Here is a 25646-nt window from a genome sequence, read left to right as displayed (position 1 = left end):
AAATTATCTCATTTTTTTTCGCATGCACTTGAGATAAGCAATGATAAAATACAGCAGTTATTCATCGAGATTTTATTCTCTCGTATAAACATAACAAATCGTTGTGCTAGAATTCGTGTTTTTATATTTTGTATATTACACAAGTAAATCTTTTATACAACGTCGATTACTTCGGACTTCCAAACAGCATACATGCTTTAGGCACTGGAAAGTGCGAATAAAGTTTCAGCACTTTATCTTCTTCGCAATAATTTTTCAAGGGATTTATCTCAATATATCTAGATATGCCGGTATAACATCGTTAACTTATTGTAGAATATCATATATACATATAAGATACATGTGTATCTTATATTCCCGATATCGTTGCAAAACTAAATAAACAAATTATTTTTATCCGTTATTTATATATAATTTAAGAGTAAAAATATTTAATATAATACTATAATAAAAGAACTCATTTATAGTATTTCACTCTCTTCTTTGTGACACATGTACAACTATCATATATATTATATTTATAATATGGATTTCTCTCATTCCAAATATGTCCCGTAATTAATGTGTATGTATAAGTATATTTATACTTCTGATACAAAATACTGTACCACCCACTTCTTTTTATATATTTTCTCGAGATATGAAATATTATCCGAATATTTTTATGTTTATACGAATATTTATACAAGTATATATTTTTTTCCAAGAGAATTTCTAAGATGTTAAACATGAATAAGTGTTTTTCAAAATGTTGCTCGAAAGATCGTCAGAGTTATAAAGAAATAGTTTTTTGGCATTCTTATCGTGGATCGTAGGTTGATAGTATCTCTCTTTAAATCAGTTGCTGCTATGAATTGGATTTAGTTCGTGAGACAAATCATTTTGCAATTAATATAATTTGCAGTTAAAGTCTAGCCTTTTGATAACTCTGACGATATTTCAAGAATCCTATTTTTTTATGTATTCCAATTCTCATCTAATCTGTTACGCCTTGGTAAAAGCTAATTTTATATAATTACAAATATTCTAATTTAATCAAAATAAAATAATGTAATTATATATACATACATATATATTTTTTCAATTATAGCTTCAGATGTACTTCAGATGGCAAAATTATGTAAAAACAAAAATGTTATATATACAGACCGCTTAGATTTTATACATATAATATATATATATAATTTTCCGAGTTAGAATAAATTAAAAAGAATACTCTTAGGAGAAGGGAAAAGGGAGAGAGAAAAAGAGAAAGGGAAAGGGGGGGGGGAAGAGGGAGAATGCTCATCTTCCGCTTTAACGCTATAATTGAGAATTGCCCTATATAAAATTTCCTAGCTAATAGCTAATTATATAAAAAATATTAAAATTTTTATCCACTATTCAATTGATCAACGTTGTAATGTATATGTATGATATACATCCACTGTATATTTTATAATTGAACTAAATTTATGTATAGGCATCTTACGATTGATATGACAAAGCTTAAGAAAATATCTCGTATGATGGCAATATATTTTTCAAAGCATAGTATTTATATATATATACTCATTTACTGGCCCATATTTATTGGCATAGTCGCGATTCAAATTAATTGTATCTTTGTAATTACATGACAATTTAATTATCAATATAGCGGAATTAATATTGGCGAATACTGTAATTCCATCTTGTCTTTTTTTTTGCATCCAGCATACTCTAACAGATATATGCTTAATTTAATTTGTACTTTTAACATACCCTTTTCATGCAGATGTCGAACGGAGCTTCGTTTCGAAAGAAAAACTCACTGCAACGAAAGGGAGTAATCACTGATAACTTCGAATCACAATCGTCACGCGCACATCGTGAGTTCAAATCAGATTTCTCATCGTGATCTCTCGAAAGACAGTTCCGAAATCTGTGACCTGTAACATTTATAAAGGATTCAGGGCATTGTATAAGCTTTACCGATCAATCTCCTACGTCAGAGTCGCCGTCGCCTATGGCATAAAGGATATGGAAGGCTATTCCAAGAAGTGCAGTTCCTATAAGATCGCCTGCTGCTGTTAAGTATGGGATTGCGGAACTGTCTGGATCCATACCTCTCGTCCACATCCAAACGACCATTAATTGCGCAATGTATAACAATAGGATTACCTAAAAATTAAACAAGCAAGTTTAGTCAATTTCTTATTTTTTTAAATTTTCTTAAATTTCAGTCGTTAAAAAAACAATTTATATTCTGTTAATTAATACAGATTAACATATGCTGTACCTGCAACATTGCAGCGATCAAATATATCGTGATAAATATAGGCGTGAACGAGGTGTGACCTGCCTGAAGATAACTAATGGTATAACTAAATATCAAGTGCCCTGGTATCACCATCATCAGCAATACTCTAGCTGTCCTCGCGTGTCCCCCTGCACCGAAAATTCCTTGTTATAAATTCACGACCGACATAATTATATTTTGCACATAAGCGTTTGTAGCAAACCCACCTTTAGCAAAGAACGCGTGGAATGGACTAATGCAAACGTTGAGAGCCTCTTGAACACCCGTATGATAATCCTTATGTAGGGACGTCGATATTCTACTGGCCTGAACGGCGACCAAGTTTCCCCCAACGCCGTTAATTACTAATTGAAAAACCGCTATGCCCTTGTAGCTCGATATAGTGTAGTCCAAAATCAGTCCACCAAGACTGGAATCAATGTTATTTGTTGACATACGCTGTTCGTTCATGAAATTTTTCGTCAAATGTGCAATGGAAAGTATTTACCTGCTAATTAACATCGCGGATATCACAGGTGTCCAGCCGTAGTCCAATACTTCTTTAGTAAATGGATTTCTAGCTGCTATGTAACCCCACACGGGAGTTACAAATACACAAAATACTATCAACGTTGGAGCTACCCACGGAGCGTAATCTGAAGAAGCACGTATTTGTGTTAATATTCGAATGATAATAAGAACGAAAAGATAAATCAATTCATTATTTGTACCTATTGCTTTATACAGTACAGAAGCGATCCAGGATAAAAGAGCCAAAGTGGTTAGATCCCCTAAGGAGGCCGCGATCGGGGTGGCGACATTGTCCGGGTTGATGTTCATTCGTCGCGACAGCAGTATGACCGCGACCATCACGAGGCCCAGCAGGAAACTGGCTACGGAAGCGGTGACCAAGGCACTGGCGCACAACAGGAGCGCGTGGTGAATGTCGAAGTGAGCCTCCGGGATCCAGCCGAGGATCACGGCTGCCAGGGACGCCAGCAAACCCACTACCATAGCTTGACATTGGATTAAGGCTAAATTTCCGACAATTAAGGTCCACTGTTGCTTCTTCGTGTCCATTTGACCTAGATTAGCATGAGTCGACAATCTGGAGGCCAACGTCATCTCTAGATTTCCCTTCAAACCCAGCAGAGCAGGAACTAGTATGTATACCTCGGATACTACTTGATACACCGGCCAGTGCTAAAATTCAACATTTTATTTCATGAGATCAGATTTATTATTCTTTACACTAGAATGACAGTTTGGAAATTCATGATTAGCTTTTGAGGAGAAATGCAATAAAAAAAAATCTTAACAGAGAGAAGCAAATTTGCTGTTACTACGTTTTATTTATTTCTCATTTCGAGATTCTTAAAAATGCGCTTAAAATTTATGATAATTAAAAGAATCAATTTTCAATACCTGCACCACGTCTAACAGCAAACTAGCGGCGACCATGCCGAAGCCGGCGAGTAGGAAGGGTATGAACATCTGGATGGATATAGACCAGACGGTTTCATCGTCCGCATTTTCTGTCTCGCTTCTTTGATTGTCCCTTTTTCCGCTGCTAAATACAACGCTCTCGCTGTCCACCGGCGACGGTATCAGCCGTCGTATATCGCCTCTCTCGTTATCATCGCTGTCGTCCTCGGAGGTGATCTCCAATTCCATATTGTTGACATCGGTGATGTTTGAAATGAATAGCTCATCGCTGCCCAATCCCACCATTTTATTCGGCGGCGAGCTGCTCTTTTCTAATTGCCTGCGACGGAGTTTACTGTGCCCATAGCGGTCTTCCTGTACCTTCACATGGCTCATCCTCGTTAGCTTTCCTTTTGCAGATCACCGGCGAATACTGCGTATACCAAAAACGGAAACGATTCGTTAGAGCAGCCAAAAGAAAGTGCGCCGGCGAATTTTTTAAAAATAATTATTTACATTTTACGCACGTCTAATATTTAATTTCCGAATTGAATAATATCAGTTGATCCAAAGAATTAGAGGATTCTAAACTTACAACTTAGCTTCATTGATAAAAAATGTACTTGAAATTAATTTTTCGTGACAAGAAAAATGATATCAATTCTCATATATTTTATAATTTAATGTTTTTATGAGCAAATTTTACAAGTAAGTTTAACGTTAATAAAAATTTAATAAAACTTGCGCAAAGATAAAAAGTTGACAGGAATTTTGTTAAGAGTAATTAATATTTTCAGCGAAATGGCAGATTCGCTTGGTGACGTAGATTATCTCGTATCAATAATCGGAATTTGTAAGAAATTCCGCATTTTTTCTTACGACACTGATAGTCCATTATCTAAGGTCGGTGACGACTTGAGTGTGTAACTAGAGCTATGTAAGCGACAGACACATTTCGTCGCGTCTGTTCTAGCCTGTTTTTAGAGCTGGATCTAATTTAAAGTCACCGTTGGTTTTAGGGGCAAGCCCCTAATTCTCTTTCTTTTCTTTTCATTTCCTCGGGTCGTATAGTCTCATAATGCTATTACTGTAACTGAAACAATTCTACGTTTATATTACAATTCTGTAGAGAAGGTCGCAGTAACGACGTATGAATTAAATTGTTTTTTTTCAGTAGTTTTTATAAATAATTATTAAATTACTGTACAATTTTTATAAAAACTCTGTATATCTTCTTGTTAATCAATAAGCAAACGCAATAACTAATGGAATTTTAAACTTACAAAATTAGTTGATTTATTGAAATAATACCAAAAATTGCTCTCATTTATTGCAAATCTTTACTAATAATTTTTTGGTCTCTTTAAATTACATATTAAAAATAACAGATTAATTTGGAGAAAAAATTGAAGTGAAATAAAGTGAGTAATTTTATACAGACCGTGCAGGGACTTTTTGTTATCATATACAAGATATACTTATTACACATGACATCATCAATGTTTTGCATATGTACACAGTATTATCTTTATGCTCAGACAATTTCAAACAAAATTTTATATTTTGTAATTCGTGACTCGTCCACTTTATATATAAAATTGTATTTTAAAATATCTCTTTTCTCAATAAGTCTTAGTCTTTTTTAAGAGTATAAATATATACCTTATCATCTGTTACGAGGAAAACAGATAATAATAACAGCCACATATCAAAATGAATACATAAACAAACTACCAGCAAATAAAGACTCGTAAAAACAAGAAATTGGTTTTCGAACAATTGTCATAACATGAAGTTTAAAATCAAGATATAAAACGTCTTTTGCAAAAGTTTGTCTTTAAGACGTCTCATGTCCCAATTTTGACTTCGTTATCTGGGAATATTTTGCAGGATAGATAAATTCGATAGACAGCAGAATACATTTGATTGCTTCCCTCGATTTTACCACCAAATATTACTTAAAATTTTGCTAAAATTAAAAGTTATACGATATTGCTTATCGCTATATTTTCATCCATTAGAACGTTCATTCGCGATTGTATCTCAGTTTCCTCAGGGAAAAGGTCCTTTCAATTTCTGATATTCCAAACAAAATTCCATGAACAACAATTTATTTTTAACACCCTTAAACGTTGCAATTATTTTCTACATCGAAATATTCACACCGCGAGTGTACAGTGCAGAATTCCAAAAATCGTATATTCAACCGTAAAATAAATTGCGGTGCACTTCAGGATTTTGCTTGAAAATCCCTGCCGCGCTTCCAGGATGATTCAATGAAGGCGAATTTTTACGTTCCAGTGAAAGAAAGGCGGATTCCTCGTCGGTCGCGCGGCGGCCGTCTTTGACAGCCCGGCCGCCATAACCTCAAAAGCGCGCCACGTACCTCGAATACGCGGTGACTTTCCTTCGCGTGCTGGTCCATCGGCCGATCATAAGCGCGGCTGCCGCGTACGATGCTCAGGACGATCACGGGTTTCTTCAGAAGAAACACAAAAATTCACTCTGTTGCCAGCTCATCGAGCGATCCTAACCCACCGACACCGACCGACAACCGTATCGCACCGCGCCACAGTAGTGCAAGTAGTGCGACCATCGAGTGGAGTCGCATCGAGATATCGAGTTCGATATTATCGAAACCGGCCGGCCATTTGCAATTCTCTCGAATGGCGGTGCGCCAAGTCGTCACAACTGCTCCCGTGCGCGCTCCACATTTTTTCGAATTTTCGCATAGACATCGCGTGAATTTGCCGAAGCGCAAGTGCTCATCGTGGAGCGGACGTCGCGACGAAACGAAAGAGCGTAATTGAACGTGGTAGCGCGGCCACCTGGAACGGATGGCGACGGATAATTGCCGGCTCTTGGCGGCGAGCGAGCGCGAGCGTCATGACGCGTCGTGTCGCGCGTTCGGAGGTAAGCGACGCGCATATTAAATCGCGAATTAAGAGCGAATTAAGATTTAATGTTAATACGATTGCGTTGAGTCGAGCTCTCACAAGCTCAATAGATTCTTGTCTTGAAAACGCACGAGAACTAATTAGATGGGATGTTCGAATAATTAGATGAACGAGAGCCGGGGAGAGTAATGGGTTTCGACGCTGCGGATATTTCGAGACGTCGCCGATAGTTGCCGCCAGCGAATGCCGTTTCTCGAGCGCACGTAAGGATCATTTTTGCGTACCTATGACATCGAAATTTGAACCTTCAGAAATTGTGGCGATTTCATGTCTGAATTAAAGTATTAACAATAATTGCAAAATTTATGAAGTGATTTTAACATATTTAGAAGATCACGCGCAATTTTATATGATTGAAAAGATACTGCTTACGTTGGTAAACGTAATTAACAGAATAAAAAATATAAATTATATTATCCGCTATGTGTATATGATATCAATATTAAACAATATATTTTAATAAATAAGTAAATATTTTTTATTCCTAATTTTTTTATTTTTGCCGTAATATTGATTAAAATATTTTTAATACATATATATATATATATAATAAAAAATAAAAAAAAATATGTCAAACAATTTAATTAACATATAAATAATAAAACATTGGGAATAAAAAATATTTTATTTATCGGTGCTCACGGAATAAGATGCCTTGTCTACAATTTTGTTGAAAGATAAAAAATGATTATTGCTTATATACGTCTACATATATATTATTATAAATAACGGAAATGATTAATTATATTAATATTTATATTAATATTAATAATTATATTAATAATTATATTAATATTTTTTTAAGTATTTTAAACATGCAGAAAAAGAATAGGCATCTATTATGTAGTTTTCCAAATACTATAAACTTGACCTTGATTGCTGCCGTTTCTGCATCTATTGCACCTACTAACATATTGCTCTACACTTGATTAATTTCTTATATTTTTTAATAATTCTAAAAAAATCTCACAAAACTCAATAGTAATGGAAAGTTACTTTCAAGGTTGAAAATCAAGAAATAAAGATGAGAATTTATCAAAACAATCCACTATCTCCATATGTTTCGTTTGCGCGTAATCATACTTATTCTTATCGCGTAAATATTTTATTACTTTAATATTAATTATTTAATTGGTAATATTATTTTTATATATTGAGTATTTCCGTGACACGTGCCGTTCACGTGCAAATGTCGAGGACGATAGGATAAATTTGCATTCGCGACAATATCATCTGTAATGTTAATAATAGCTTGCAGCACACACACACACACACACACACACACACACGCACACACACACGAATTAATTCACGTATAGAAGTCCTATTATTTATTATCAGACATATTAAACGCATTATGCTTACAAATTGAGATGTCAGAATTATGTTATTGCTACTTGTCAGTCGACGTATCCGGTTGCTTCGAAATACACTACTCCCCTTTCCCCTTAAGAGCCAAACATCACTCGTCTTTGGCTATTCGTCTTCGAATATCCTATTGCCAGTACGCGGTGCTTGAAATACTTTATGCTGTCTGGGCGACTAGGCATAGTGCCCATCGACGTACTCGCGTCCCTGATAATACCTCGCGACGCTTCGAACGGTCGAGGCGTCTGGTCTTCGGCCGAGGGAAAATCAAATCGCGACGCGTGATCTAAGTCGCGAGAGAGTCTCAAAATCAAGATAATCTCGGTAAATACGTTGCACAGTGGTATCATTATTAATACAGCGCTCTTTGCGTTGTACACAATATTTTTCTAAGTAATCGAAGAAGAATCGAGTGAAGAATTCGTGAGGGTAAGTATTCAAATTTTTAATAATTCGCCAATTATTATCATACTGTGATTTACCTCGTTAAATATACATGCGGAGGGCAATAATGTTAATGCATTCGAAATTGCAAATGAACGAAATCCTCGTTTCAATAATGGACGCAATGTACAGTTGAATACGGCGTGCTAAATTAGGAGATAATTGTCTTCTCTTTTCGATAGATATAGAACAGGTCATTAAACGCAAGTAGAGCCTGCCGCGGTCGAGTTTAATTATTAGCGTTTGTAGCACACCCGGGTTGTTAATTACGATACGTGTGCGCCCCCCTCCCCCTCGTATTGTGATATTCTAAAATAATGGTTTACACACGTGTTCTTTGACGGGACGCGCAGTTATGTAACCAATCGTGTTCGCGCTTGAAACACTAAAATACCCGTACGCGTAACACCGTATTATGTAATCGCAATAATCGCTGTAATAAAATCATTTTCAATTGCATAAGCCGTTTTTCACATACAGTTCGAGATGATATAACGTAAGTGCGCTCACTTAGCTGAAATATAAATTAATTCTACTTGCACGTTATAAAAATCTGCATTATTCGTTGCATTTAATTTGTCTCGTTGTTTCAGTTTTAATGATGGGTCGCAGGAAAAAGAATCCGAAAAGAATCTCTGTCACTCAGAAAATTTGCGAGAGGAAGACAGCAGAAGAATCGAATTCCGGCGAAAAGGAGGTGACGGAAGAGCAAGCAGAAGATAATCCTTCCGTTGCCGAAGGCGCGATCGACGTCTACTCGCGTTTGAAATTGCCACTCGTACGTCCGACGCAGCATCGATCGTCAGACGACAGCGACGAGGAGGACACGATCGAGCTGAATTTCTGGCCGCGTTTTGTCTTCGTGTCGAGCCTGTGTCCGATCTGCATGGAACGATCGGAGGTGACCTGCGAGTCTTGCGGCATGGTTTCTTACTGCACCGTCGGACATATGAAGCAAGACCGGCCGAGGCATCGCGGCCTGTGCGAAGTTCTCACCGAGGTCTGCGTGCTCGGAGGTGGCTTGATGTCACTGTCGGAGCTCAGCGCGGACGATTATCGGGTTTATCGGCTGAAATTGATCGAGATAGTGCAGTACCGCTTGGACAGGCCTCTCCAGCTCTGGGAGAAGGAGATACTCCTTTATCCGCGCGTTTGCTGCGGTTGTCATCGTTTCTCGGCGACTCTGAGATGCTGTCCGGCATGCGGAATCGGTCTGTTCTGCGAGAATCACGACGGCGGACATGTGAAGTGGTGTCGGGAGTCTCAGGTGTTTCGCAGGATGCTGTTCATGCAACACAAAAACGGTCACGTAGAGCCCGAGATTCCGGATGTCTTCCCGAAAGAATCGCTTCACTTGCCGGACAATTTTGATCGGTTAACAGCACGGCTTTACGGTCGATCGACATATTATTGCAATATGGATTGCTACACGTACTGCAGTCTCTCTCATATCTCGTCCATTCCGTTGACGGCTTTGTATTCCATGCAAATTTCTTGTAAAAATTGGAAAGTCATCGATAGCCTCGTGATCCACGTGATAGGCGCAGAGTTTCAGTTCGAGTGTATAAATCTGCACGTGTGGGAGAAATTCTTTCTACATCTCCTTCCGAATTTAAAGCATCTCAGGTTGATGTTCGTTGGTCCGGAACTGAGTCTGCCGACGGTGCCATTAGACCTGTTGACCGCCGTTAGGATCTGTTCGACTTGCAAATCGTCCGGACGACGAGTAGAAGTTTCGTTCTATCCTGGAAAATTCTATCACGATTTCTGCCGTACCAAACAGTTTGTAGAACCGCATCTCGTGTGTCTCTTTAATCCGGGTCTCTATCGGGAAACTGGTTACGACGGCAAGGACACGTGGCCGGAGACGATACAAGAATTTTGCAAGACGAAAGTTCCCGTGTGCGTGACGTCTTACACGAAGCGAGAGATTCCGCGAGAGATGATCAGGATAAAATCGATCGCTGATGTAGAGACGATTTTGGAGCCATGTAGGAATCCATTCGCCTCGATCAAACCCGACAGAAATTTCGTCAGTGACGATATGGCGCCACTTATCTATAAAAATTATTATCTCGCTATCGTTAAAGGGAAATCATAGGCAATCTTGAAACGGATATTTTTCTTGTGGTTATTTTACATTTGATTTCCGCACAAGTGTATCTTCCTGAAATATATTTTGTTTGTTTTTATATCTCTTTCAATTTCTACTTCTAATTTATATGCAAATGTATACGAAATTTATAATGAGATTATTACATAATATGACATGAATCAAAATTGGTGAATCGCTAAATTTAATATATATTTAAAATGTACACACATTTTTCGTTATCATATTGCAGTCTTTATTTCAAACAGGATCGAATTATTAACATGAAAATCTAATCGAGTTAGTAGTAACTTAAAGTCTATTAAATGATTTATTGTCGCGCTTACGTAATTATTACGACATAAAATTTAACAAACAATATAATGAGGAACTTTATTCCATCCATAATAATATTATAATTTACGTATAATTGCATGATTAAGGCATCTAGACCAGAAATTGTTTTATCAGTTTGTAACAATGTATATTAATACAATGCGCTATTATATACATAGGTTTATATTTATTTTGATAAGTAACGAGTTAAAGTACATAAAAAACTATTCTATTTCTCTTATTATATCTCTTATTATATCTTATATTTCGAAGGACGATTCTTTATGTTATAGTAGCTTACTTATTTTAAACGTTGTACATTTTTTAATATCTCACTGAAAAGTATTAGAATTTTATTCGCGATCATTCAATGGCGATGTTATCTTTGTTCGAAACATGGCAATGTATTGCATTACGAAGACATACGGTTATGAGCATCTTTTCTTATCAGCACCTGTCATCATTTCGAAAATCCTGCAAACCTGTGTTTTAAATAATGCCGTCCAAATTTCTCCATGTTTTAAAATAAATTCGTCATTGTTGCAATAATTAAAAAAAACATTGTGTTACTCGAGTTCATACAAAACCCGCGACCTATAATCACGATTATTTGTTGAGCTCTAAACATCACAATAAATAAATATATTGAAGTAAAGCTTGTGCGAGCCGACACGGGTGTTGGCATGTATTAATTTTTTGTTGTTACAATATCTCGCCACGCACATACACACACACACACCTGTGTCAGCTCGCGTAGGATCCACTTCAATATATTTATTCTTACGAGCCTAATTTCTTCAATTATTACAATAAATAAAATTATAAACAGTAATATATCATCAAAATGTAATTACATCTATAGGAAATATAATGAGTAATGAGATTATAGAAAAAAATCGTATACGATATTTGCGATCACAACTTATTTAGTCTATTACAAAGATCGTAGATGTGCACCGCAAAAGAAATCTTATCGCGTTACACCGTATATCAGAAGATTTGCAGTTGGAATTTTTCTCAGTAAAAGCACAAGGGAACGATATGTGTTCAATAAATATTATTTGCATTGATACCAATTACTCGAGACGCGAATTCTCGCGGCGCATTATTGTTTATTTGGCTACAAAAAGAAAATGCAGTTACACTTATCACAACCATATAAAGATCAGCGTAAACAGGGAAGTTATTATTATCGCAAGCGACACGGTGTTTTGTCCGGCTAAATTTGTCCTGCTGTTCGGTGGTGCCCTATTGACGTCATAAAAGTAACGATGGTAAGCCTCGTCGCAATGAGACGGCCAGTTTTTAAGGCATGCCGCATACGCCACGGCGTGAGCAATGTAATTCTGCTCAAAAGTACCTCGGAACAAGTGTGAATAGGGGCCTGCAAAAGATATTATTTATGCTAGGTATTTTTTGAAATTGTTATTCGTGAAAATAAACTGATAAATGAATTAGTAAAAATGCAACTTTACTTCAGTATTAATTCTCTTGTGTCTATTTCTATTAATTAGATTAACTTTAATTTCGGTTTATTTTTCCTTTTTCTAATTCTTAGAACTAGAAGAAGATAAAAAATTAAATCGAAAAAGTTAATTTACATTGGTAGAAATATACATTAGTCCGTAAGGTGAGATGTTTATAAGATATTATAAATATATAAGAATGAGACTTTCTCTTAATTCTTCAAGGCGCAGGAATAAGAAATATCTCAAGATATTTCTTTTCATTCTTCACTTCATAAGTGAACATTAATCAAATTAATTATCAGAATAGGATAAATATACGTATATATTTCATAAGAGGAAGAATCTAATTTTTCATGATATATAAAATGTCTCTTTTTCTCTCTTTTTTTTTTTAACAAGCGTGAATATTGTATTGTTAGCAAAAGTTTATTGGGAAAAATTGTGTTTCTTACCAATGGCATAAACCCCGACGTCTTCTCCGCCGTGAGACTCATCCTTGAGATATTTGCCAGCGAAGTGTCTGTAGAAGGGTTCGTTGCGAGTCGTATCGTTATCGAGTCTTCTCCAGGTCTCATTAACGTTGTTGCTATCGTTTCTTCGATGATAGAAGAATCCCGGTCCGTTAGCGTAAGAGAGAGTCTCGTAGGGTTCCTGGCTAAGTTTCTTGTTGCCGAAACCGAGAATGTCGTTGCCCCTCTCCGGATATCCGTTCAGCGTGAACGAATGCGAGTGATCGGCTGTGACGATAATTAAAGTTTCTTCCATATTTAATAGCCGCGTAGCCGCCTTGACTGCCTCGTCGAGTTCGTATAACTCGCGCAATGCCAGTTGCGCCCAGTTGCCGTGGTGGGCTATATCGATTTTGCCACTCTCAACCTGAAAAGTTGAGGAATAGTTAAAAAAAAAAAAGAAATATCAGTTCACTGTTAATATTCTAATTTTAAATTATTCTCCGTGATACTTCGAAATTAGAACAGGATTATGGCGTTCTCGAATTATACACAGAATTATACGCTCAAATAGCACGACCTTCACGTGTATCCGGGAAGATGAAGAGGAACAAATGGCTAAGAACGCATTACATGAAAATGGTCATCAACGCGTAATTTGCATAAGAATCGCATCACCGTATATCCGTCAGGATTCCCTGATGTGTAGTCTCGATTTCGTTTCATTAATGTCATTTTAATATTCATCGAGTACATTATTGCATAATACCCTTTCTGCGCTCTGACTAGCAATCTGATTTACATTCGGTATAAATATTCAATGCCATTTACCGACAATTACATTATTCAACAAAAAGAATGTACAAGAACGATGATAATAGTTTTTTTGGATGTTGAATACGATTCCATTAAGCAAATTAGTCTATCACGTCATAATTTAAATTTAAAAATTTGCTATTAAAAATACGGAAAAAGTGATTTTAGTATATTTTGGCATAGTATAACTGTGATATATGACGTGTTGAAGCAGAGTTTTATTGCAATTAAAATCTCGTTAAGGGACTTTCAGCTTTTAAATGAAACTTGTGTCGAGTATGACAAACGATTAAAAAAATATTTATGAATATTAGAATTTTTGATTAAAGTTGCAACTCACATAAGCCATTAAAGATCTACTAAATATTTTTTAATTATGTTCATAATTATTAAATAAATCTTTCACGAGTTGAAATCCTTTATGTTTGAATAATAATAAGTGAAATGAATATCCTCGTTCTTGTGCTTGAAAAAAGTAATTTTTTTGTTGAACAGTGTTACTGACCATTAGGAAAAATCCATTTTTGTTCTTCTTCAGCATTCTTATGGCTTGCGTTGTCATATTCGTTAGCGAGGGTGTCTCGGGGCTCTTCACAGCGTGGTAGGGCATGTGACTAGCCGAGAAAACACCGAGGATATGCGATGTGTTGCTTATATCGATGGACATGAGGTCATGTATGTTGGTGACGGCTTTTCCTTCAGGGTGAAGCACTTGCCATTCTTTTATCAAGTTTCTGCCATCAGATCTCGTGCAGGAATTGGAATCAGGTTTTATCATCTTCATGTCCGTGCCCATTTGTTCTCCTCCGCCACCCATGATAACCTTTGAACAGATATAGATTTAACATTAGATTCAAATTGTAATAATCAATTTAGATTATTTTAGGAAATTAAATTTTAGGAAAAAAGAGTGCAGATTTCTAAAAAAATGTTACGTAGTTGGATAGATAATTATATTTCACAGGAGATTTATTTTTAATTAGGATAAAAATCATTTTTCTTAACAATATTAACTTTTCAAAATAATTTTCAATAATACTAAATACTTTTTATTATCATGTTTTAGTGCATACCTATATTATGTACAATTTTTATTTGGTAATCTGCTAGATTTGAAATTATATTGATCTTTACGAATGCGTAGATACGATGAATTACCTTAAAATGATTCCCTGGTTCATCTTCAACGAGCTGTGCCGCAATATCTTTGATACAAAATCGTTGATTCTTCGGTACATCGCTATCACACTCCCAATCTCGATGATTAACGTGCGCGTAAAGTCCCGCGGGAGTGGCATGGGTGATACGGGTGGTGGTAACAAATCCTGTTAATTGATCGTGTACGAATTATCCATAAAATTTGCTTAGTGGTCTTCTGAATAGCAATAACAATGATTAAAATTGAAACTTTACCAATTTTGTAAATAATTGGTATTCTAAATAACATGATATAAAATGTTATAATAAAACATAAAACATAAAATACTACGTTGCAATTTATAAAAATACTTCGTATTTTGTAAAGATATTTTATACTATGTTTTGATATATTTTATTTGTGTGTCGATGCTGCGCGCTGATTTATTCATGCACAGCAACGTAACTAAGAAAAAGACGACGAAGGTCAAGGTGCAACGGGAAATGAATGCTTAATGTTAAGTAATCGGCGAGTCACGCACATAAAAAGCTTCTCCATTATTTTGCCAAAGTAGAAATCAGTCACGGCTGACCGATTGTACGCGACACGGTAGAAGGTTGGCTTACGACCTCCTCGTTTTATTGAGTATACTTTCACTGTGTGACTTCAACGAGGTCCACTCAACACCAACATTTATGTTAATGAAACAGCCGATCGCGTGACACGTGTTCTCCTACAGGAATTGATACTCATAATCGCGCGTGGGTACAATTTATATTCAGAGTGTCTCGCTTCTAAAAATATCCTTAATAATCTAAATATTGAAAAAAGATGTAGCTTCCTATTAATTAGTGTTAAATAGTGCGCGCGAAGCGCGCGTTTGTAGTGCTAGTATTAAAAAAAAAATATATATAAATATATAAATTGTATTATATTTTTCGTCATTTGAGATTAACTTTGAACTGCTAACATTATTCCAATTTGGATTTGATTGTTTAATATAAATTGTAATTAAATATAAAGTACTTAACGTGATTATGCGTACAATTAAATTTGAGCGTAAATTATATCATATTTTTAACATATATGATAAATATATATTATATATAATAAAACTTGACAGATTTATTATTTCAATGTTATGTAATGTAGAAAAATTTGCTTAGTCAACGATTTAATCGACAATCGGCGATGCATGAGAAATGTCTATCTGTTTCTTTTGATCGATTTCTATTTTCCGAGAATGTTTGAAATATTTAAATCTGAAGCGCAAATCTGTGCCAAGGTTTGATCTCGTTGTATTATATGAGTTATCGATTATGCTCCTGATTCGAAATTTTGTCGGCCGAATGAAGTTTCAAACGGCAATTAACGGCAGCTCCATTGAGTTTTTAATTAACTTGTGATTTCTTTCTTCCGATATGATCGCTTATATAATTCACAGGCGAAATGTTCAACTATAAAAACTTCCTCTCGTCTAAAATTGCATTTTTATAGCTCCATAAATAATTCTAAACTAATAGGATCAGATAAAACGAGAGAATCCTGAGAAATAATTTATGTAAAACTAAAATGTGTGGGTAGTTTAAAACTTTTTAGAATTAATAGAGGAAAAAAAAGATATACTCTTCAAAGCTCAAAGCTCTCACCAGTGTCCTTGCCGGATTGTTGCGCCCAATCGGCTACCGTGCTCACTTTGCTTAATTCGTTGATTTTTTTATCACACTTGCTATATTCGGCTCTGGCGTCCAATCCAATAAGCCGATATTTGGTTTTCACTCCAGAAAATATAGCAGTGGCCGTTCCCGCGGAATCCGGTACTTGTTTGTCTACATTGTAAGTCTACAAATAATTGTGAAAAAGTTGTGAAATATTTATATTTAACGTGTGATATAATTTCGATAATTGATAACGAGGTTGATCTAAGGAAATAATCTTTCGTACATTATCGATATCGAAATTTTCGAAACACGACATTCTGTCGATGTAATACAGTCAACATTACGTTATCATTTCCGGTAGCATGATAAATATATATTAATTGCAATCAATGTAGAGACGTGATATGAATCTACGAATACTTGTGTTTGGCGAGCGATCAGAAGATCGACGGGGATTAATTGTAATGCGAGCATCGCGTTTGTCGTATTTTCCCGTCGAGGATAGAACGCGGCGTCCTTATCAAAGGCGCGGAATTAAGCGGCTTAACGTGACGGGATTTCCAAATATCGTCGCGCCTCGCGAGACCGCCGCCGCCGTCGAGATTGAAGGCAGGTCGATGCGATTTGAATGTCTACCTTGGCGAGGGCGGCGTTGGGGAACTTCTCGAATGAGAGTTGGTATTCTTCACCGCTGTAACCGTTGAGCTGACCCACATAGATTCGACCGGACGTGATGGTGGACAGGCCCATACCGTCCCCGATAAAGATGATCACGTTTTTGGCACGATTCTCGTTCTTCGGCTCCGTCAGGATCCTGTGCAGGGTCTCTTGGCCGGATTTGAGCCAGAAGGACATATCTGAGGAGAGGTCAAAATTTTGTTTCGTTGCCAAGGAATATTATCGATTGATCGTGAAAGGACGGGCAGGCGGGAGTTCGAAGATAAAGAAAACTATAAAAAAATATTGAAAAAGAAATTATCAATTAGAGATCTTTACACTATATCAAAGGCCTTAGTAATTTACTACCTAAAATATTATAGTTTTATCTACGGTTTATTTAGAAAGAGAAATAATATCAAATTCGATTCGATCTTTAGACTATATTATAGGCCCTAGTAACTTACTATCTAAAATGTTATGGTTTTATTTAGGATTTATTTAGAAAGAGGGATAAGATCAAATTCAAACAAATTGACGATATAAAGCGATATAAGCAAATTAAGATTTAGACACTTGCGTCGAGTGCTTACTAATTTTTTAAAACATTGAAGAATAAGATTTGAAAATCGAAATAATATTGTCACTACTAATAAATAATTTTTTATTCACAAGAGCTATTTTGTGAGAATTACCTCGAGCATCAATAACTTGTTACAATATAAATAAATTATTATTTAACAAAATAATATCAATGCATGAAAATTTGAAGCATCAATAATGCTCGACGAAGAGCGAACTTCGTACCACGATTATTTTATCGACTTTCTAAGATAAGATAAAATTTACCTAAATTTGATTTGAGCAATCTGCTATCTTCTAGCAGATCTATAGAAATTTATTAATGAATGACGTGTATGTATTGTATTTTTGAAAATCCTTTATGTACCTATTTATTATATGCTGCATATTTAAAATTTGCAGCGTATGTTTATTAATATCATAATTATAAAGAATTTGGAGAATTTAAATTTTAAATTTGTGTTCGTGCTATTTAAGAACTTTGGGATCTAATTCGAATATTTTATGGTATATCAATCAATTATTTTATGGTATGATATAGTATGATTTTATAATATGATAAATATAACACACCTTCATAATCCGTGGATCCTTTACGTAGCGCTTCGGAATCTCGAAGAACCGCTACGATGCAAAGTAATAGGATGCAGCGCTTCATTGTGAATAGTTCTTCACTGTAACATGTTAAATAAAAAATTCGTCATTATTATTTAGAGAAATATATTTTTTTGGATCTAAAATTATATTTTATATTTAAAATTATTATATATTTACTATTTGATATCAAAGTTATGAAATTCTTATATTAAAATTAGAAATGCAAGTTCAATGATTATCTTATTATTTTAATGGCACATTTATTTGTTGCTTTGACAATCATTATTCAATACTCTAGTTTCATTATTCAAGACTTATCTTGAATTATGCAACTGAAAAATTTGCAACGCAAAATAAATGACGTAGAAAATACATATATTTGAAACTCATTCTATTTTGAAAAACTTTGAAATTTACATTAAACTATTTAAAAAAAATAAATTTTTGTAAATGATTCTTATATTTATTATGTAATTATCATTATTTGTTGCACCTTCGAATTTTTACATCTTTTTATTTCATACATTGTGTATCAGTATTTTATGATCACTAAACTAGAGACTAAGCGAGAGATCTAACTAAATGAGATAGTTGTAAAAAGAAGAGTTCTTATCTCTTCTTCTACTTCTTGCGTAATTTTAAACCCACTTTAAATGATTTGTGATTTGCATTAAATTTCAAAATAGAATTCTATTAGAGACATGGTCTTTTACCCTACTGATACTGTAGTCAGCATAAATCACGGGTGGCTCACCCGACGCGATCAGCTGTTCCTAATTTGACACACGATTAACTTCACATTAAGTATCCATCATACGTGACAAAGGGGAACTGTACAGGAGTCCGTTACCAAGCTAATAAAATTACTATAATGTCAAATGTATCCTACTTACACCGGGGAGTCCTAGCTCGATCGGCTTTGCAATTCTTCTTGCACACTTTTCCCACGGTTTACATAAGCGTTTGCAAGTAATTCGCGCGTGTGAGATGTGACGTAATATTTTAAAAGAAAATAGATAAAGTGTTCTCTTTTACTAATAATAAGTCTTTAGAGCAAACGATGCGAGGCGAAGATGTGTTCGATACAAAAGACGGCTGTAAACTACTCCAGATCAAGAAGGAGCTTTGTTTATAGGAGAGATAAAATTTCATTAAATATTGATCAATTACGCCATGCATTCTAATTTTCGAAAATACTGATTAGTTCAGTTTTTCTTATGTTAAAACGAAAGATAGAAAGAGGATCGATATATAATGCAATGCTCTATTTAAATAGGACTGACTGTGGATCGAAAATTAAAAAAAAAATTTTAGATAAGAAAAAAGTGTGAGGTAATAAAAATCTAAACAGGTAGCGGGATGAAGATCTATTAGGATATAAGTAGCAAGCTGATATTACTTGAAATCATTTTAACAATAGACATTATTTTGTTGAAAAATAACGACAAATGATGTAGCTTGTTCCCTGGGATATTAATTTAGATGATATATTTGTTGAAAAAATTTATTTGACAAGATTTAAAATTAAACACGACACGTAAACTGTACGATTTTATTCGTATTTTTTAATTTTCTTGAAAAAAAACGACTATTGTATAACTTTATTTATAGTTTCTTCGTGTCTTTGTTATTATCTTGTTTGAAAATTGTTTGGTTACGACAGGATATAATTGAGTATAATTACACGCTGAAGGTGACTCGTATAGTTATCTTTATCTTATACGCGACATCTCAAAGAATTTGTTTGCTAACGTTGAAAAAAACAGAAATGATATATTTTGTATGCTATATTATTTTCATTTCTCAGGCATTATACAGTAACATAAGTGTACGGAAAGAATGATTTTGTTGAAGTATCTAAAATATTCTAAAAATTTAGCTAACTACAGATCTAAAATTAATTTTGACCATGAAAATAATTATGCAGATCGCTCAACCTGGTGGCTAGAATGTCAAAACTTTTTGCAGTATCATCATATTTAAGCGTTTTAACTGTTTTGATGGTCCATCGAAATTATTTTCAGATCTGTACTTAGTTAAATTTTGGATTGTCAAGATAATTATGTAGAACATTTCAAGCTCGTTGCTAGAATGACAAAATTTCTCATTATGTTTGAATTTTCTATATAATTATTTTTATGGCCCAACAAAAATTATTTTCAGGGCTATATTTAAATAATTTTTATAGATTCAGTAAAAAAATCAAAATTTTTTTTAAATTTATCGCGAGACAATTTATAATTTTTCAGAACGTTTGAACAACGAGTACTTATGATACGCATTGACGATATTAACGTGTACATACGAACGGGGTCGCTCGCCAACCTAGTTCCTATCTCGCCGCCTCTTTAGCATCCGTGCTGATTGTTCGAATCTTCTCACGTGTACCGCGAGCACCCCGCGGACGCGCGCTTTAATCTCGCATGCAGCAAATGGCAAACCGAGTTACCGCTTACCTGAGGTGTCGTAAGGGAACTCGGGGATACACGTGGCGTGGCACCGCGACGGTGTCAATTCGATTGCACCTGTCGATACGTCAATTCAACGATGCTTCGGCGTTGCGCGTCTTGAAACGTGACATCCTCAGGAACACTCGGGAATGAAGCGCGCGGTACAGCGAATGCGTCCTTTTAAATCGGCATCGCGCGGCGTAATCACCTCGCCACTACTCCGGTCGATCGGCCGCCGATAACACTCGGCGACAAAAGCGGCCCATGTGGCCTGTCCGACTTCTTTTCGAGTCGTGCGACGCAGCCGGAAAGCACGAGTTTAAAGCCGATGCGAGAATATCGGAGCGTGCCCGCCAATGTTCCACAGCTTTGTCACTTTATATAGCGTTTCAAAGGCCGTGGCGCGGCACGAGGTGGCGAAGCGTGTAAGGGACACTGGCTACGCGGATTCTGCGTGCGGAAAGGGAGAGCGAGAGAGAGGAGAGATCCCCCTCGTATATGCAGTGCTAATCCGACCGTAATTGACTGGCTCCCTGCCATTTTGTCTTATATTCGCGTTATGGATTCATTCGTGTGCCCGGAAAGCACGAGGCACTTTACCGCGTGAGCCTTTTTTGTCTCGGCATCTTTGTTATTTTTTTTTTTCATAATTCTAATTGCTATACGTAGTTTAGCATCAAAATTGTAATCCACAATTTTTGAAACTCCGTATGTGCAAATAAAGAACTCGATATGTGTAGGTAGATATGTACCTGTGTACATAATAGCTTTTATCGCGAAAACGAATACCGTTAATTCGCTTGGTTGCAACCTTAGTTTTTCTTCTATTAGAGAAGGTATTCTCCGCATTGCCTTTTCATTTGTCGTGCAATAATAAATTATTGTCGAGGTAAATGCGATCAAAAAAAGCGAAACGCTACAAATATCTTCATTATGATTAATAACAAAAATAAGAAGTTACTCTGGGATGTTATTTTTGAACTAATTGTAAGATGCAAATTTTTTATTTTAATATTTTAATAATAATTTGTAATTTCTAAATACTATAGTTTCTGAATATTCTTTTCAAGAAATGTTGCTTGATATTTTACGCTGATTATTAAATAACACGTTTCATAAAATGCATAATATTGACGTAATATTATTATCGCATATTAAAATATATAAAATATAAGACAACGAGACTATTGTATGAAAGAATATTAGTTTGATAATAGCTGCCTTTGAGTGCACAACGCGATTTGTGCGTTACAACTTAAAAATATCCATATCTTCTTTATTTCTTTGTTGTTACTTGTTATTTTTACAAATATCGATGAAATCTTTAAGAATTTATTTTCGAGACTATAAATATTTAAAAAATCGATTTTTTGAAATTCTAGACTAGACTACTTAATGCAAAATATTGATACAAATTTATTTATTTGTTGCATCTCTTGTATTTATTTTTAATCGTATTTTCCAAAGAAAAAAACGTTCATGTTATAATTATTTTATATTTGCGTTGACTTCTTTCGGTTTTTCCTGAACGCTTAAATTCTTTCCACGTCTATTGAAACATACTATTTGCATACTTATTAGAATTAATTTTTTATTTAAAATATGTTAACAATATTTTATTAATGCAATAATGGAAACGGCAATACTACAAGAGATTTTCTTAATTGCATTTCTTAATTTTCTACCAGCAGCTGTTATCTTTTATTGCGATTTTTAAGATATAACAATCATATAATGTTCATTTCGTTATTTCTCTACCAGAAGTAGATAAGATAGACTGTGTCTTTTATACGTCAAATTATTTATTAATTTTTTTTAATTTGATGCAAAACAACGATTTGAGATTATTTTATCGTTTATTAAAGACATGAAATATCAATGCCACTTGATATAATGATGAGTGTTCGTTTTTTAAAATCTTGATAACAATATCAAATCGACTCTTGTCAATTATTTAATTAATTAAAAATTAGTAACACGTAGAATTTTTTGTCATTTCAGAAACATTCACGATGGGCAGCTTTATCAAGGGCAATTTATAATCGATTGCGACAACTGCGATCCATCGAAGTCTTATGTCACGTTTTTGGTGAGTGTAACATACATTACAAACTGTTACATACTTTTCTTGTACAATATATACACTTTTATAATTTAATTCGATATGAAGTTAAGGTGCAAAACATATTTATCAACTTATTGATTTATAAAAGTGTTAATCTTATCTATATATATATCACTATTGTTCTACTTACTAATTTTCAATTATGAGAAACTTGCTCTCTTCTCAAGAATATTCTTATTCCGTTATCCTCTCTCCCGCATCTAATATTTATATGCGAAATTAAAGTTTCTTCGTGCTCCTGTCGCTCCGACTTTGCATAAAAATTACTGCTGCGTCTACAAATTTATTGTGCGATATAATTGCTCGGTACGGAGTAACTAACGTTAAATTGCGTCACAGCGAATAACTAAAGAAAGAAAAACGTTAATTCGTATGGAATTTATTCTCACGAGTTAATTGTAATTGGATTAATATAGCTTGCAGATGCATGTTTTGATTTAAGACTGAAGGTTGTATTATATTATCGAGGAATTGATCACCGAGGAAGATCTTTTTTTTCCTAACCGCGCACATTAAAAATTTTAAGTACTTGATATATATTTTTCGTAAATCATATAATGAGAGCTCAACAGCTAGCTAAGTAATGACGTATATAAAATTTTTGTAAAAAAGAAAATAAGAAATAGGGATAAATTAAAAAGCGTAAAATTTCTCTAAATGGAAACATGGTAGAGCTTCATGTTGAGACGCTTTCACGTGATGAACGCCAACGTCGTCGGCAAAGCATACATCAATTGACGCACATTTTCTACAAATTGTGCAACGATCGGCGGGTTTACGATACGACAAAGCCTCGTGTAAACAGAGGTAGCTGGCGTCTCACAAGCTCGGGTAGTGTCAGATATCACATATATTTGCTTAAGGAAAACAACGTCGAAATGTAAAATTTCATCGTTCAATCGTGACCTCATATATAGTCGATCTAAACCTTTAGAGGCGTGAATCAAGATTCGTGTGCCGCGATTGGTCGCCGCTATCGACACGTGCGACAGGTGAGACACTTGTCTGCGATCCGTGCGTGTCCCTCGAGCGTGAATCGTGCGAGCGGTGCACGTGATAACGCGATGAAGCACGTTTCTGAGATAATGCCACCGTGATCGGTGACTGATTATCACGACTACGAGTGGTATCGCGATTTCTACTCATTATTGCAATAAGCGATAAGTAATTACACATTGCGCATCTGTTAATCTGTTTGCCACCATATATTGTTTGTAGATCTTAGAGAATATTAGAGCGCAAAGTATATTGGATGATCGCATGGCTTTTAGGATCGTAAATTATTCGATTAATACAAAACTCCTTCTTATTGTTAGTTAAGAAATTATTTTATAAAATAATCTAACTATACTAATTATTTTATTTATTATTAATTATTTGACATTCAACACAAAGGAATAGTTATATTAAAAAGTAGTAATTAATTAAATTAATTGAAATTTTTGAACATTTTAATTGTATATTCATACAAATTTGTTTCCTTGAATTTTAAATTACGTAAATAATTCTCGAAGATCTTTATGAGTATTACAATAGAGTATTAAAAGTATTACTTTAATCTGTAAAATAATACATTTTTTTCTTTTCCTTTTTTTAAAGAATTTGATTTGAAGTTTTATTTTTCACAGAAAAATTTAAATCCATTTTATGTAAAAGTGAGAAACGTAAACATTAATTCATTATGTTAACAAAGTGATATGAGTGATACATCATCGTATTGTTTCATCTGTTATTTTCATTGTTCAAAATGTCTTGTACGATGAACTTAAGATGTATTTTTCCATTATTAAAGCTCAAACAAAATATTGTTCTTATCATTAATAAATATAAAAAGCAACAAAATTTCATAAAAAAAAAAGATAGAAATCAGTAATTATTAAAATAAAATCAATCTTTTTTCAGAGTGCTGCGTAAATTCCAGCATTACGTTTCTTATCGCGAACTTTAGCGCTGACTATAAATAACTACAAAGCTGACAGATATCATAACGATTTTATCTTCGAGACAATCAAGATTAAAATTAAAATTAACTTGAAGATTAAAACATTTACATCAAGAATAAAGATTAAAATTATAACTATTTGTATGATGATATTAAAGAAAAAGGGAAGGAAAATGCTACAAACTAGAAAAATTAGAATTAAAGTTTTAAACAACTATTTTATCTGTATCTGATAACAAGAATCGAATAACGGTAGACGATAAGAGAATACCTACTTGTAACCAAGAAGGAAATTTATTGCTATAGCCGATAACGAAGAAACCTATAGTTGATGTAAGTTGCAAACAAATAATTTTACAATGGGGGAAAGAATAATTAAACAGAAGGAATATTGTATCCTAGGACACATTGATTAAATCACATTGATAAAATATATGTAGATTATGTTTTTACATTATTACATAAATCGAATTATTAAAAGACATACGAATAAATACAGATAAAGGAAATCTTGTCGGAAGTGACATTGTTATAAATACATTCGCATAATTCGGCATAATAAATATGACGTTTATAAAAAAAATTACACATATATAATAGCTTCAGATTCTACACGGAAAGAACTATTTTGCTAAAGTATCTAAAAATTTAGTTAGATACAGATTTGAAGAATAATTTTGTTCATCAAAATAATTATGTAGGAAATTCAAGGATGATGAGCAATATTGCAAAAAATTTTAACATTCCAACAACCAGTCTATAGCGATTACTATAATTTTAATCCAATAACATTACTATAATTTTAATCCAATAACATTATTTTTAGATTTGTATTTAACTCAATTTTTAGATACTTCGGCAAAATTGTTCTTTCCGTG

At 34.4% G+C, this 25646-nt stretch overlaps 3 protein-coding genes across 9 annotated transcripts; 1 reads left to right on the top strand and 2 right to left on the bottom strand.

Annotated features, from left to right (window-relative positions):
• Nucleotides 1–1689: 1689 nt before the first annotated feature.
• Nucleotides 1690–8099, bottom strand: LOC105455121 (solute carrier family 41 member 1-like). 3 transcript variants are annotated; one of them, XM_011698183.1, is made up of 8 exons: nt 8008–8099; nt 3686–4118; nt 2992–3463; nt 2769–2916; nt 2488–2690; nt 2261–2409; nt 1969–2142; nt 1690–1910 (listed from the first exon to the last, which is right to left on the bottom strand). In XM_011698183.1, the coding sequence occupies exons 2-8, from the start codon at nt 4079–4081 to the stop codon at nt 1857–1859; spliced, it is 1596 nt and encodes a 531-aa protein (XP_011696485.1). In that variant the 5' UTR covers nt 4082–4118; nt 8008–8099; the 3' UTR covers nt 1690–1856. The 3 variants fall into 3 exon arrangements, with proteins under 3 accessions (XP_011696485.1, XP_011696484.1, XP_011696486.1); XM_011698182.1 differs by lacking the exon at nt 8008–8099 and adding an exon at nt 6072–6257; XM_011698184.1 differs by lacking the exon at nt 8008–8099 and adding an exon at nt 4693–6037.
• On the top strand, nt 6404–25038 carry LOC105455122. Of its 4 annotated transcripts, XR_975083.1 has the most exons (4): nt 6404–6598; nt 6748–6845; nt 22703–22790; nt 24729–25038. XR_975083.1 is itself a non-coding variant. In XM_011698186.1 (3 exons), exon 3 carries the CDS (start codon nt 9053–9055, stop codon nt 10553–10555), a length of 1503 nt encoding a protein of 500 aa, XP_011696488.1. In that variant the 5' UTR covers nt 6404–6598; nt 6748–6845; nt 9048–9052; the 3' UTR covers nt 10556–10648. The 4 variants fall into 4 exon arrangements, 3 of the variants coding, with proteins under 3 accessions (XP_011696488.1, XP_011696489.1, XP_011696487.1); XM_011698186.1 differs by lacking the exons at nt 22703–22790; nt 24729–25038 and adding an exon at nt 9048–10648; XM_011698187.1 differs by lacking the exons at nt 6404–6598; nt 22703–22790; nt 24729–25038 and adding an exon at nt 9048–10648 and having other exon boundaries at nt 6752–6845.
• Nucleotides 10779–21074, bottom strand: LOC105455123 (alkaline phosphatase 4). Of its 2 annotated transcripts, none has more exons than XM_011698188.1 (8): nt 20708–21074; nt 18228–18328; nt 17052–17272; nt 16404–16596; nt 14775–14941; nt 14122–14439; nt 12804–13227; nt 10779–12266 (listed from the first exon to the last, which is right to left on the bottom strand). In XM_011698188.1, exons 2-8 carry the CDS (start codon nt 18310–18312, stop codon nt 12031–12033), a joined length of 1644 nt encoding a protein of 547 aa, XP_011696490.1. In that variant the 5' UTR covers nt 18313–18328; nt 20708–21074; the 3' UTR covers nt 10779–12030. The 2 variants fall into 2 exon arrangements, with proteins under 2 accessions (XP_011696490.1, XP_011696491.1); XM_011698189.1 differs by lacking the exon at nt 20708–21074 and adding an exon at nt 20557–20686.
• Nucleotides 25039–25646: the final 608 nt, after the last annotated feature.

Source organism: Wasmannia auropunctata, unplaced genomic scaffold, assembly GCF_000956235.1.
Source record: "Wasmannia auropunctata unplaced genomic scaffold, wasmannia.A_1.0 LD335921.1, whole genome shotgun sequence".
Taxonomy (NCBI): Eukaryota; Metazoa; Arthropoda; class Insecta; order Hymenoptera; family Formicidae; genus Wasmannia; species Wasmannia auropunctata.
This window is presented reverse-complemented; position numbering and strand designations above follow the sequence as displayed.

What these genes read in the sequence shown, in the direction of transcription:
- LOC105455121 (XM_011698183.1), bottom strand. Translation starts at nt 4,081, where the DNA reads ATGAGCCATGTGAAGGTACAGGAAGACCGCTATGGGCACAGTAAACTC. An exon ending in TCCGCGATGTTAATTAGCAG is followed by an intron (nt 2,691 to 2,768) that starts GTAAATACTTTC and finishes CATTGATTCCAG; the next exon opens with TCTTGGTGGACTGATTTTGG. An exon ending in TAGGCGACGGCGACTCTGAC is followed by an intron (nt 1,911 to 1,968) that starts GTAGGAGATTGA and finishes TAAATGTTACAG; the next exon opens with GTCACAGATTTCGGAACTGT.
- LOC105455122 (XM_011698186.1), top strand. Translation starts at nt 9,053, where the DNA reads ATGATGGGTCGCAGGAAAAAGAATCCGAAAAGAATCTCTGTCACTCAG.
- LOC105455123 (XM_011698188.1), bottom strand. Translation starts at nt 18,312, where the DNA reads ATGAAGCGCTGCATCCTATTACTTTGCATCGTAGCGGTTCTTCGAGAT. An exon ending in AGGATCCACGGATTATGAAG is followed by an intron (nt 17,273 to 18,227) that starts GTGTGTTATATT and finishes ACCTCTCCTCAG; the next exon opens with ATATGTCCTTCTGGCTCAAA. An exon ending in AAAATGGATTTTTCCTAATG is followed by an intron (nt 13,228 to 14,121) that starts GTCAGTAACACT and finishes TCAACTTTTCAG; the next exon opens with GTTGAGAGTGGCAAAATCGA.